At 43.7% G+C, this 14,122-nt stretch overlaps 1 protein-coding gene across 1 annotated transcript in view; it reads left to right on the forward strand.

The window, feature by feature from the left end:
- Nucleotides 1–297: 297 nt before the first annotated feature.
- Nucleotides 298–14,122, forward strand: part of RIGI (RNA sensor RIG-I) — a 34,673-nt gene continuing 20,848 nt past the window's right edge. The window contains exons 1-6 of the mRNA XM_061570466.1: nt 298–446; nt 2,993–3,142; nt 3,925–4,075; nt 6,046–6,310; nt 10,119–10,281; nt 11,239–11,340. Of these exons, the coding sequence (XP_061426450.1) occupies nt 428–446; nt 2,993–3,142; nt 3,925–4,075; nt 6,046–6,310; nt 10,119–10,281; nt 11,239–11,340 (850 nt within the window). The 5' untranslated portion in view covers nt 298–427. The remainder of the gene's footprint in view (nt 447–2,992; nt 3,143–3,924; nt 4,076–6,045; nt 6,311–10,118; nt 10,282–11,238; nt 11,341–14,122) is intronic.

Genomic DNA, 14,122 nt, shown 5'->3' on the forward strand with positions numbered 1-14,122 from the left:
TCTCATTACCGCTGCTTTCCCTCCACGTGTTATGCTGTGCGCGTACAGTACGGTATTGCATAGCATAATATTCAGTTTTCAACGCGGTACATTTGCAGTTTAAATAATTGTGCAAAAGATTTGCACTTTCTTAAAGAACGCATATGCAAAACGTATAAAGAATGTGTTCCCTAATTCATCAGCAATGTGTATGTGCAACAACTCAATGCGGTAACATGCAGTGGGGATTCCAGTACATTGCAACAATATTGATATTATTGTATGAATCAGGAGTACATTTGTATCTGAACACATCAATTACATTTTTTACTTAACAGGGAAAGAAGAGTATCGTGATGAAGATGTACAAGATGAATCTTTCCAGTACGGGGAGGACATAGAGAAGCAAGATTGTGGAGCTGTGGACCATGGTAATGAATCATCCCAAATGAACGTTGATGACAAAGGTAAATTCATGTTGTTCATTACACAAAATGAACAGCGTTTGTGGTGGATAATATAATGACTAAACAGATAAGCAGACGCTATGTCTCCTTCAAATATCCGTATAGTCACACCAGAAATAAAAGTATTTCTAAGACAACACATTGACCCAACGGCCTTATGGGAATGCATAATCTAGATTTGAAGTTTTCGTGCCTGCAGGGATCCATACTCTTTGGTTCTTTCGGTACAGTCACGTAGGTATGAAATAAAATAAAATATATCACGACGTTTCGGGCGCAACACGAGCGTCCGTCATCAGGTGGAACAACCACGGCAAGAAACAATTGCTGAAGTGGGAAAAAGGGCTGCTGTAACAAGAGGCTATATAGGTAAGAGAGGGGGGAGGAGCCAGGGAGGAGAGATAGAGAGGGGGGTGTGGGGTAGGGGGGAGTCGTTCTGCTCACTAGATGGATTAAGAAGGGAGCAAGAACAAAATGCCGGGGTGGGGGGGGGGGCTGAAGAAACTGGAGATGCGGATATGAAGGCAACACCATAACGCAGTTAAGGTTTTACCTGGTTAATAACATCCTTCCAATGATTGCTCAATTTGTATCCATCTTCTCGGTTGAAGTTATGTCTATGTTTATATATCTGGATGGCTTCATGAACAAACCTTTGGTAGTAGCCCGAAGGTTTGCAGAGTACCTTGGTCTCGGGAAAAAACAATATCATGAGAGCCCACAGCGTTATAGCAATGGTCAGCCACGGCGGAGGTATTAGTTCTGCCGTGTTTCAGATTTGACGTGTGCTTGTGAACACAGTCCGAGATATGTCGTTTCATTTCCCCAATGTAACACCCACCACAGGTGCAACTTTTATACCTACGTGACTTTACCGAAAGAACCAAAGAGTCTGGAATACATAATGTTTGTAGTTTTGATTCATGACCAGCAAACCGGCCCGGTTTTGACTTACGGCGTCGTATTAATGGTCAGGCTCGCTTGAAAGGGTCCACCATAAAGATACCTTGCCTATAGTATCTGACAGTTCACCAGTATTGATGAAGGCAAGTCTGACTGCTGATGAGACACTTTAAAACACCGCTCTCAGTTTGCTTGCATTTAATGCTGCTGAAATGAAGCACTCCAAGAAGGTCGTTGGGTTGATGGGTTGTGTAAGGAAATATTTTCCTCGTGGAGAACGAAGCGTATTATTCACTTATCGATAATGTATTGCAAATCACGTTTTTTTCTACTATGCAAGATATTTTGGGATGGACTTACTTCTGGGTCCTTCCCTTTGCATTATTAAATAAATCACCGTAAGCAACTGGAACATGTAATCGGCAAGTTTAAGGTTCATAATTGGTAGCTCACAAATTGTATCCCATAGGGAGAAAGCTGGAACCATGCCACGTGATACTGGTAAGGTTAGGGGAGGCGTTTTATGAAGATATCGATTACAAAAGGTTATTTATACATCCCAGGCATCGAACCACATTTTCAGATGAAGAGGAGGAAGTTCCAGATGTCGCACCTGATGGTGTAAACTCTGCTTTTCCACGGTATTACAAAAGGGAGAAACTACTGATCCAGATGAACTGGGAGATGTCAAAGGAGTTGAATCAGTTGTTGGAACAAGATGAGCCAACCTATGAATTCATGTTGACACAAATTAAATAGTTCAATCATTCAGCAATGCTTCATTTGTGCTTCTATTAAAACAAACAGTGGAACATATAGATGTATAAAATGATAATCATCCTGGATTTGCTGACGGTATAGTCATTACAAAATGGGCAGTGCCAATTAACTCTTGGAATTATTTAAGAATTTAGAGAAGACAGCCAAAAGAGTTGGGCTCAAGATAAGTGTGAGAAAAAGAAGAGTCGCATACAAGTTTTTTCTAGATGAATTGGGGTTAATTCTAGATTTGAAGCTTTCGTGACTGCAATTATTCATATTCTTAGGTTTTTTCGGTAAAGTCACGTAGGTCAAAAAACATTAAAAAGTAAAATAAAATAAAAATTTAATTCACGACGTTTCGGAGGCAACACAAGCTTACGTCTTCAGGTGGTACCGTCACAGCCACGACAGCTATACAATATTAATGTTTTTTGACCTACGTGACTTTACCGAAAAAACCTAAGAATATGAATTGGGGTTACTCGTCAGAGGACTTGCAGGCCAGCGTCAGCTCTAATGATAAACATGAAGTTCATATTCTTGCGTACAGTGGCAGTAAGTTCCGGAGCTAGAGCCAATGTCGAGGTCTGCTGGGGACGACGAGAGGGCGTGAGGAGAGAGTTCGTTGTGGCTTTGCTTTGTCTCCTCTGTTGGAGAAACGCAGACGACTGTGCTTTACTATGGCTTGGGTTGCATGGCCACGGTCACACTGTGGCTTGTCTTTCACTTTCCATTTATGAAGGAGATGAAGAAGTTGTGAGGGAAGGATGGGAGTGCATGAATTGGAGGAAAATGGTTCATCTGTGGGTATGTCCAGTTTTCACGTGAATGGTGCCAATTGAAAACTGCTTCAATAAATGATTATTATTATTTTTTTACAGAATCTGCACTCGCAAAACCAGCGGAACAAGTGATATCAATTGATGAGCCCAAGTCTGTGATGTGTGGAAATGTATCGCTACGACAGTATCAGGCTGAACTCGCAGAGTCTGCTCTCAAGGGAGAGAACTCCATCATCGTTGCCCCTACAGGTGAGCAAACGCCCAAGCCTCTGGGCATTATGCTGCTCGTGCAGGAATTTGTATGAGGGGTTCTTAAACAGTCACGCCACTGTAAGTTTATTCTCAGAAATGATGGGCCCAACGTACGCGAGGCGCTGGTGGCTATGCACGTGGCCTGTATTCCAGCACTGGAAGTCGAGGGCTGGTAGATTGCACAAATGTGAAACCCCTCCCGTGGACGTCGAGAAGGCATCCACACCCTAGCTCGCCAGGAGAGAGCAGCACAGCAAAAATGTGGACTCCACCTGTTCCATCTGTACGGGGGGTAGTGTTTCCCCTCGCACGCGTGAGTTCCCTCAGGTGTGCTCCGGTTTTCTCCCAAGTTCATTAATTGGCGAATAACACCTTAATATACAGAGGACTGCAGAGCTTGGACAGTTGTTGGTAGCGCCAGCTCATCATTTGGCTGCTGCCTTCCCCGCTTGTCTGCGGTTCCTCTTCGTGCCTCTGAGTCGTTCTCTCTATGAGAGCGAGTTAATATATGGCGGCGGCGGCGGAGGCTTATTATCACGTCAGCGGCGCCACGAGTAATGGGCGACTTTGCGCTGGATTATACAGTTTCTATCACAGGCGATGTGGCTGAAGGTTTTTTTGCGAGGAAAACTACCTTTAACATTCGGTGGCACTCATTTTCACCAACCCTTTGTAGTGTTGAGAATGGTGGGCTTATTATTGAGTTTCTAATTTGGTTAATGTCCTACGGTAAAATGTTATTTCAATAAAATAGTTTTTTTTCTTTTATCTTCACACAGACAGTGGCAAGACGTTTGTGGCTTTGGCAATCTGTGACGAGCACCTGAAGCAGCGCTCCGGAAAAGGCCCGAAGGTGATCTTTCTGGCACCGACACTGCCTGTGTTCCAACAACAATACGAACGCTTCCGCAAGCACTATCAGGACGAGAGGTATGTGTGCACACAATCGCGCGCGAAAATGTCCCATTTTTACCCTTACCTGCGTAGGATAATCACCGTTAGCAAGTGATGTGAAGTCACGTAGGTAGAGAAAATAAAACAAAGCACGACGTTTCGGGTGCAACACAAGCATCTGTCATCAGGGACTTACTTCAGCAATTGTTTTCGCTGTGGTTGTCCCCGGCTGATGACGGACGCTTGTGTTGCGCCCGAAACGTCGTGTTTCTTAAAATTTTATTTTCTCTACCTACGTGACTTTACCGAAAGAACCAAGAGTATGGATCCTTGCAGTCACGGAAACTTCAAGTCTAGAACAAGTGATGCGAGTCCAGTATGGCTGAAGCCAGCACGTAATAACGATTATAAATGTTTGTCCCGCTATCAATCATAACAAATGAATATCAAATGCTAGTCCACGTGGCTTTTGCCGATCATAACAAAAAAACATTCGTTTTAGTGGAAATCGAAGTGGTCATCCAAAGCTCTCATAACCAAGGAATTAATTATTTATTCGTGGACATTATCTGCTATTTTGAGATTACATAGAGTGCCAAAGTATAAATAATAAGAGCGGTCGGGAAAGGAGAGAATGTATCACTGAAGCGATAGTATTGATCGCCATTGTGACCACTGATAGAAGTGTGGGTGGTGATGTCAATGAGGATGATGTTGCAGGGCGATGAGCGTAAAAGTGGTAATGAGATGCAGGCATTGTGAGATGGGGTGATGATGTGATGAATGGAAGTTGTACAATTGGTGTAAAGAGTGCGGGTGCACTGCACGGCAGTTATAGTTTGGATAAAATTGGGGTTATGAGAGGTGAAGAGGAGTGGGAGAAGTAGTAGTAGTAGGTTTTTACCCTTTAAACTGGTACAAAAAACTGACACCTTTATACAAGGCATCATGTTTGCAATAACCACAACACAAGCAGTCAAAATGCAAACAAAAAGAAACAACTCTGATGATGATAATGATATGCACTCTCCTTGAAGTTGATTGGTCCACACCCGAGACAGCTTTTCTTAGAGCCTAGTCTCCATTGGTGTTGGACCAGATGACACCAAAAGGCGTACAACTCAAAAACAGCGCACTATCAGAGTATTGAGAGCTCGGGGTTAGCATTTACACTGAGACCTCCTTTACCAGTGGCAAAATATAGTAGTAGGTTTTTACCCTTTAAACTGGTACAAAAATCATTATCAGAGTTGTTTTTTTTGTTTGCATTTTGACTGCTTGTGTTGTGGTTATTGCAAACATGATGCCTTGTATAAAGGTGTCAGTTTTTTGTACCAGTTTAAAGGGTAAAAACCTACTACTATATTTTGCCACTGGTAAAGGAGGTCTCAAAGAGTGGGAGAAGTTCGTGTAAATTTTACAGGAGTAAACTATAAACGATTTAAACTATTTTTTATTTTACCGGGTAAGGCCCCGCTGAGCTATGTAGCTCTTTTTCAGAAGCAATCTGGCCACAAATGATAGCTCAACAAAGTGGCTTATCACGTGGAAATCTATCGCTGCGACCAAATACTCTGAACGCGTGATGTTGATTCTAAACGTGGAGGGGATAAAACCAGAGGACCCGGAGAAGAATCCATGCGACCACGGGGAGAGAGAGACACGCAAACTCCAAATATATAGCAGGCACCAAGGTCGGGATCAAACCCACGTCCTCCTACATGCCAAGCGAGGCAGTTAACATCTCACCACGGGGAGAGAAACACGCAAACTCCAAATATACAGCAAGCGTCAGGGTCGGGATCAAACCCACGACCTCCGGCATGCCAGGCAAGGTAGTTAACTACTCCTATCCACCGCAGGAGGGGGGATCGGGGTGAAGGGGTGCACAGGTGGGGGGGGGGGGTGTCCGTTTGTGTTTAATTTGTGGTAAATTTCCACAATCTTTTGTCATCCTGCTTAAGCACCTCGTGTGTATCCCCTGTCGCCGTGTCTCAACGTTTCAGCAACATGGTGTCCGTGGGCCGCGTGGCTGGAGGAGCCGAAGCCCCCGAGCCCCTAGATCTGCAGCTGATGAACAATGACGTTCTGATCATGACACCGCAGACACTGCTCAATGGGCTCGAGAAAACAAAGGTTTGCGCCATCACGGATTTCAGCCTCATCATCTTCGACGAGTGCCACCACACCTGTAAGAACCACCCCTACAACGTAATCATGCAGCATTACCTCAGGGTCAAGCATGGACCCAGTGCTCAACCACTGCCACAGGTACGCATGTGTGCGCACGTACGGACAGCGTTACATCTCGGTTGAAGTCGGATGTTTGTAACAAGCGGTTTAAATCTGGAAAGGTATTTCGCCAGAGGTGGGCCGTCAGGTCCAGCAAGGCCTTCTCTGCTGGCCTTGAGATTGTCAGAATCAGAAAATTTTATTTTGATATTTTAATATAAATTTTCATTAATGCTATATGTATTTTACAATGTTCGTTCCCATTAGTCTATTAACGTCATTTCATTGCTACTCTCTCTCTCAGTTGCGCTGCTTCCAATTATAGCTTTTATCCAATGAGATCTTCCACCTGTGCTGTATCCGCCTCTCCGGGAGAAAAATCGACCCTGAGGCCTTCAGAATGTCGAGTGGATCCCCTCTGCTGTTGAAGCAAATGGGGACGATATTGTAGATTGTCATATTCTTTAACCAATCAGATGTCGAGTTTGCCATGTTGGGTGTATTCTTTGACACGCCAGAGCCTTCTAGCTTACCTAGCCGCCTACGTCAGCCAGTTAGCTAACTGAAGTAAAACTCGCTAGCACGTAACGGAGCATAATCTGAGATTTATTTAAACTTTCTTTCTTGACGTTTCGATTTTTAGATGTAGTGCTTTAGATATTTATTTTCTGTGGGGAAGCCTGTTGAATCCTGATTGTGTTTTTTGTGTTTTGCTGGATTTTTGCTTGCGTGGTGGTCGTATGAGTAAATGTGACTGGTTGTTGTGAGTTTGTTCTTGTATCTTTGGTAATTACATTGATTTGGGCTCTGCGAATATGGGGTGGTTACGTCGAATGACAATAGCCTATAGCCCTAGTGTCATGGTGAGGTTATTCGAAGGCGGTTTAATTGCTGGAGGATAGCACTGAAGGCCTAGGTGTAAAATACACGGCCCGACACTGTATTCCACAAACGTTTAATGCCTGCTGATTTGGCTTTATCCTTTCTGGCATGAATACAGCTGTCAAGATCCATAATACAGGTTTTTTTTGCATTATGGATGATATTGGTCGCGAAAACCTACGTGTTAAACTGGACTGTCAAGATGTTCAAACACCAAAAAGACACCTATTGCAAACCATTAAGTCTACATTATCCACACATACTCGTGGTAAAATATGTTGACTGAACTATGGGGACCTCATTTGCCAGTAAAAATATGATAATTATATGATCAACTTCAAGGACAGTGCACATTATCAGAGTTATGTCTTTTGTTTGTATTTATGACTGCAGGTATTGCGGTCTATGCAAACATGACTCCTTGCAAAAAGGTGTCAGTTTTGTTGCCAGATAGAAGGGTAAAGAACCAATTATCATATTTTTACTGGCAAATGAGGTCCCCATAGTGTAGATGCTTGCCCCGAGCTCTCATACTCTGATGGTGCATTGTCCTTGAGTTGTGCGCCTTTTGGCGTCATCTGGTCCAACCCATATGAGACTAGGCTCGAAGGAAAGCTGTCTCGGGTGTGGACCAATCAACTTCAAGGACAGTGCACATTATCAGAGTTATGTCTTTTGTTTGTATTTATGACTGCAGGTATTGCGGTCTATGCAAACATGACTCCTTGCAAAAAGGTGTCAGTTTTGTTGCCAGATAGAAGGGTAAAGAACCAATTATCATATTTTTACTGGCAAATGAGGTCCCCATAGTGTAGATGCTTGCCCCGAGCTCTCATACTCTGATGGTGCATTGTCCTTGAGTTGTGCGCCTTTTGGCGTCATCTGGTCCAACCCATATGAGACTAGGCTCGAAGGAAAGCTGTCTCGGGTGTGGACCAATCAACTTCAAGGACAGTGCACATTATCAGAGTTATGTCTTTTGTTTGTATTTATGACTGCAGGTATTGCGGTCTATGCAAACATGACTCCTTGCAAAAAGGTGTCAGTTTTGTTGCCAGATAGAAGGGTAAAGAACCAATTATCATATTTTTACTGGCAAATTAGGTCCCCATAGTGTAGATGCTTGCCCCGAGCTCTCATACTCTGATGGTGCATTTGTCCTTGAGTTGTGCGCCTTTTGGCGTCATCTGGTCCAACCCATATGAGACTAGGCTCGAAGGAAAGCTGTCTCGGGTGTGGACCAATCAACTTCAGGCACAGTGCACATTATCAGAGTTATGTTCTTTTGTTTGTATTATGACTGCAGGTATTGCGGTCTATGCAAACATGACTCCTTGCAAAAAGGTGTCAGTTTTGTTGCCAGATAGAAGGGTAAAGAACCAATTATCATATTTTTACTGGCAAATGAGGTCCCCATAGTGTAGATGCTTGCCCCGAGCTCTCATACTCTGATGGTGCATTGTCCTTGAGTTGTGCGCCTTTTGGCGTCATCTGGTCCAACCCATATGAGACTAGGCTCGAAGGAAAGCTGTCTCGGGTGTGGACCAATCAACTTCAGGGACAGTGCACATTATCAGAGTTATGTTCTTTTGTTTGTATTATGACTGCAGGTATTGCGGTCTATGCAAACATGACTCCTTGCAAAAAGGTGTCAGTTTTGTTGCCAGATAGAAGGGTAAAGAACCAATTATCATATTTTTACTGGCAAATGAGGTCCCCATAGTGTAGATGCTTGCCCCGAGCTCTCATACTCTGATGGTGCATTGTCCTTGAGTTGTGCGCCTTTTGGCGTCATCTGGTCCAACCCATATGAGACTAGGCTCGAAGGAAAGCTGTCTCGGGTGTGGACCAATCAACTTCAGGGACAGTGCACATTATCAGAGTTATGTTCTTTTGTTTGTATTATGACTGCAGGTATTGCGGTCTATGCAAACATGACTCCTTGCAAAAAGGTGTCAGTTTTGTTGCCAGATAGAAGGGTAAAGAACCAATTATCATATTTTTACTGGCAAATGAGGTCCCCATAGTGTAGATGCTTGCCCCGAGCTCTCATACTCTGATGGTGCATTGTCCTTGAGTTGTGCGCCTTTTGGCGTCATCTGGTCCAACCCATATGAGACTAGGCTCGAAGGAAAGCTGTCTCGGGTGTGGACCAATCAACTTCAGGGACAGTGCACATTATCAGAGTTATGTTCTTTTGTTTGTATTATGACTGCAGGTATTGCGGTCTATGCAAACATGACTCCTTGCAAAAGGTGTCAGTTTTGTTGCCAGATAGAAGGGTAAAGAACCAATTATCATATTTTTACTGGCAAATGAGGTCCCCATAGTGTAGATGCTTGCCCCGAGCTCTCATACTCTGATGGTGCATTGTCCTTGAGTTGTGCGCCTTTTGGCGTCATCTGGTCCAACCCATATGAGACTAGGCTCGAAGGAAAGCTGTCTCGGGTGTGGACCAATCAACTTCAAGGACAGTGCACATTATCAGAGTTATGTCTTTTGTTTGTATTTATGACTGCAGGCATTGCGGTCTATGCAAACATGACTCCTTGCAAAAAGGTGTCAGTTTTGTTGCCAGATAGAAGGGTAAAAAACCAATTATCATGTTGACTGAATTTCTTAACAGTTGTATTTACACCAGAAAGGCTAAAGCCTTTTATTTTGCATTATCTTAATACTGACACACATAGATGCACCTGTTGATTTGTAGTTTTACTTAAGGTAACGGCCGCGATTTAAGTCGTAGTTGAAAGGCGACTCTGTTATCTGGCAGAAAATAAATGGTGGTGATTACGCCAAGCCTTGCCTTTTTTATCTCTCCAAATGTAAACTTTCTAGCTCCTCTAGATCATCATTATAATTCGCACCATTTACACACTCAATCTGCCACTCATTATTGTCGTCGTGGTAAGGTGTAATGTACAGTATTTAAAAACACACTTACGTTGTATTTCCCCTTTCACAGATCGTGGGCCTTACAGCCTCTGTCGGAGTTGGAGAAAATAAGAGCTTGAAAGGGGCAATTGATCATATCTTAATGCTGTGCGCCAACATGGATGCTTGTGTCATATCCACTGTTCGGAGGAATCTCAAAGAGCTCGCTCAGTTTGTGCCCATAGCACAGCACAGTACGTGTCTTCCTTCTTCACCGCATGTGCAGGCTTTACCATGCGACCTCATTTATTACACCATCTTCTCTTGTATGGCTGATGTAGATGCAAAGCAACAACTACGATTTCACATTCAGGTGGTCAAGCTCAGATAACCGCGTCAGGAGCAGCGAAGTGTATCGTCGCTCTGGCGATGTCTCATTCGTATATGTGGATCGGGCCTTGCGTCGTTAGACGTTGTGCGGTCTTCTGGATGACCGCAGTCACACACACCAGAGAGTGTTTCATTTTTCTGTTTGTGCATCAGGTATCCGCATCTACGCTCAGTACAGGGCCTTCTCGCCATAGTGACAAAATTTAAAAAGCATCAAAGTTGTCCACGTTTGGTAATTTGAACGATGGAAGAATGCAAACTGGTGACGTCGCTGAGAAAGCGTTCAACGAAAGTAACCAACTTCACGCGAACGTACAGCGACCGACATTACACCCCCATATCGTAACATAATGTCGACATGCATTCCCTTCCCAAGCGGTTTTGCATAGTTCAATCAGACAACAAAAATTAGGAACTCAATCAATTAAAACGAAATTTTAATAAATGTATCTACGAAGTTTGCTATTAACAGCATATATGGCAGACTTTGTAAAGCTTCGTTGCTATGAAGCATTACGGTTACCAGTTTTACTATTCCTGCGTTTTTCGTAAGCCCGAGGGAACAGCCCTCAAATCATGAACATCTTTAAAACAGTTTTTTGTGCACAAACTAAAGATGCATTTAACGTCTCAAATGGGTGTTTTTGTTACCTCTGCATATTTAGCCTTTAAAAGTTGGTGATGAGATCAGGTTGCAATGCACATGGGCGAGTAAGACACAGAGTGTGGGTTGACAGGTACGAGAGAGTGTTTTCACGGGAAATGTCTCATCTTTCGTACCTGGCTACGGGTTTACTCTCTCTCTCTCTCTCTCGGCGCAGATATCCTACAGGTTGGGAGACGTCGTGCCGACCCATTTGCAGACATCATCAAAGATATTATGGCCAAAGTGGAGGACCTCTTATTTTCCCTGAACTTACCAGGTGAGTGTTCATGCCTTCTTCATTCTGTGACCAGTTCAATGAAAGGCAAACTTCCCCCGTACCTTGTCCTTCCTCCGCACCTCCGATTAGCACGGTTGGCTACGTACGGTGCGAAAGAAGCTCAACATACACACATAACTACAAACTAAGTGTAAAATTTCAATCAAGGTGTAGTTTTTACCAACGCTCAGCGGTTGAGCATGCCCCCCCACCTCGCAGCAGATAATTTGAGGTTAATCCTTTGCTTAGTTTTTGCCAGGAATCTTTCCGCAGAAGGTCACGTTGAGTGTGGCGTTGGCGCTGTTGTTGTGGAGACGAAATGCCAAGACAACCAATTTATTTGGGTTCGGTCTGAGTCGATATTTAGTGAAATACTCTGACATGATGTTTAAGGTCACAGTTGAGAGTAGCCTCCACCTCACCACGGCTGTGGGGTTGTGTAGCGGGGTGGGGAAGATTGTCCACGCACATGAACTTGCAGGAGATATCTATGGAATATTACTCGTGTACTGGTTGAATAGTGTCAAAGTGAGCAAAGCACCCTGGAGATGCCGATTATTGAGGGTGAGGGGGAGTATTAAAACTTGTCTGGCCAGGTCGAGGTGCACTCTTCATTTGCTGAGCAGGTTACAGATCAGCAGCAGCATATGGCAAGATTCTGGATAGCTTCAGCATTACATTTTGATACCAAACCGTATCATAGGCCAAAGACAGATCAATAAATGTGACACTGGTCTTGACATTTCTTTCGGATCCGCCTTTGATGGTCATTGTACTGGGCAGGACTTCATCACGGAAAATTATTTGTGGCCTGATCCTCGCTTGTTTCTTTGGGAGGGATGGCTTCCATGATGGGGCTGATTCTTCACACTCCTTGTCTGTCTGGTTAATCTGACATCCCACATCTTGCACACACATACCACCTAAATTTAGATTTAAAGCTTCGTGACAGGGATTCATATTCTTGGTTCTTTCGGTAAAGTCACGTAGAAGGGAAATAATAAAATAATAAAAATATAAAACAATTAAATTCTCACGATGTTTCTACTGCAACACAAGCAATCATCATCAGGTGTAAAATCCACAGCAAGAAAATTTGGAAAAAAACCCACCACTTTTTGCCAAAACGCAAGCAGCCGTCCTCTGCGTTGTGGCCGAAACGTCGTGATAATTTTATCTTATTATGTTTAATTTTTATTATAAACATTTTTCCCTTCTACATGACTTTACCGAAAGAACCAAAGAGTATGGATCCCTGCAGTCACGAAAGCTTCAAATCAAGATGATCAAATCCAATTATAAATGGCCACATGGATTGCGTGAAGAGAACAGATAAATAGAGATAAGAAGAGCAAGATATTTAGAGTACACATTAGAATAGCAGATAGATTTTTAAACGTCAGAGCAGAGGGATAAAGTCTTGGACAAATAGCCTCAGAGAGGTTCAGCCAGATTTTTTGACACGGCCTTTATTTAAACGAGCGGTGAAAACAAATCTATATATATAAAATCGTGAATGTCTGTCTGTCCGTGTGTGTGTGTGGATTTCGGACCATACGCACTTTCATTGGACGCCGGTTGCCCCTGGCAACGGCTAGCGACGCCTTCGCCAAGGGCTGCAGTTTCATTGGACGGCGGTTGCCCCTGCCAACGGCTAGCCACGCCTTCGCCACTTTCATAGGCTCCGTAAATAATTAAATAATAGCCATTACACAGTATTGTTCGAGCGCTGAGGGGGGGGGGGAAGGCACGCCACCCGTACCCTGCCTCTGCCGGGTGGACAATTTTGGCAAGGCCGCAGGCTCTGCACGCTACTAGGCCTCGACACCCACCACGCCACTCTGAGGTAAATTCATCAAAGTTTTTCCTACTCTTCACTCCACCCCCACCACAATGTGTGCAATTAATATTACTTTTAAACCCAACGCGCCAACAATCGATTACTTAAATGTTCACTGTACAAATAGTCATTAAGCTGAGTCAGCGTACTGCCAGTCTATCATGTAGACTGTAGCCTGCTTATTAAGCTCGGTGAGCGTACTGCCACTCTATCATGTACACTCTAGCCTGCTTATGAAGCTGACTGCGTGTACTGGCAGTCTATAATGTGGACTGTAGCCTGGTTATTATAATCGATTCTTTATATGTTCTTTGTACAAATAGTCATTAAGCTGGTTGAGCGACCCCAGTTCGATTCCAACTCACGCCCACCACCGCTGACGATTATTTGAAACGGACCTGGCTCTCCCCTAGGTCCACTCAGCCTCAAACGCGTAACTGCTGTCGTGTGTGAACATCGTCACTGGGGAGACAAAGGCGGCCGGCCATCGTGGATCCAAGTCCCGGGCAAAGCCTGGTCATGTGTATGTGTGTATGTGTTTATGTGTATGTCTGTGTGTCTCTATGTATGTGTGTATGAATGTGTGTGTATGTGTTTGTGTGTATGTATGTGTGTGTATGTATGTGGGTTTTTTTGTATGTCTTTATGTCTATGTCTGCGTGTCTCTATGTATGTGTGTATGTACGTGTGTGCATGTGTTTGTGTGAATGTATGTGTGTGTCTATGTATGTGTGTGTATGTGGTTCTGTGTATGTATCTGTGTGTATGTATGTGTGTTATGTTTGTCTCTGTGTGTCTGCATGTATGTGTGTGTGTATTGTCTATGTTTTTGTGTGTATGTATGTGTGTGTTTGTGTGTATGTGTGTGTATGTGTGTGTATGTATGTGTGTGTATGTGTTTGTATGTGTTTGTGTGTTTACGCTCGCATTACACAAATGTGT

Source organism: Lethenteron reissneri, chromosome 45 (genome assembly GCF_015708825.2).
Source record: "Lethenteron reissneri isolate LAM-NWPU_2019-01 chromosome 45, ASM1570882v1, whole genome shotgun sequence".
NCBI lineage: Eukaryota > Metazoa > Chordata > Hyperoartia > Petromyzontiformes > Petromyzontidae > Lethenteron > Lethenteron reissneri.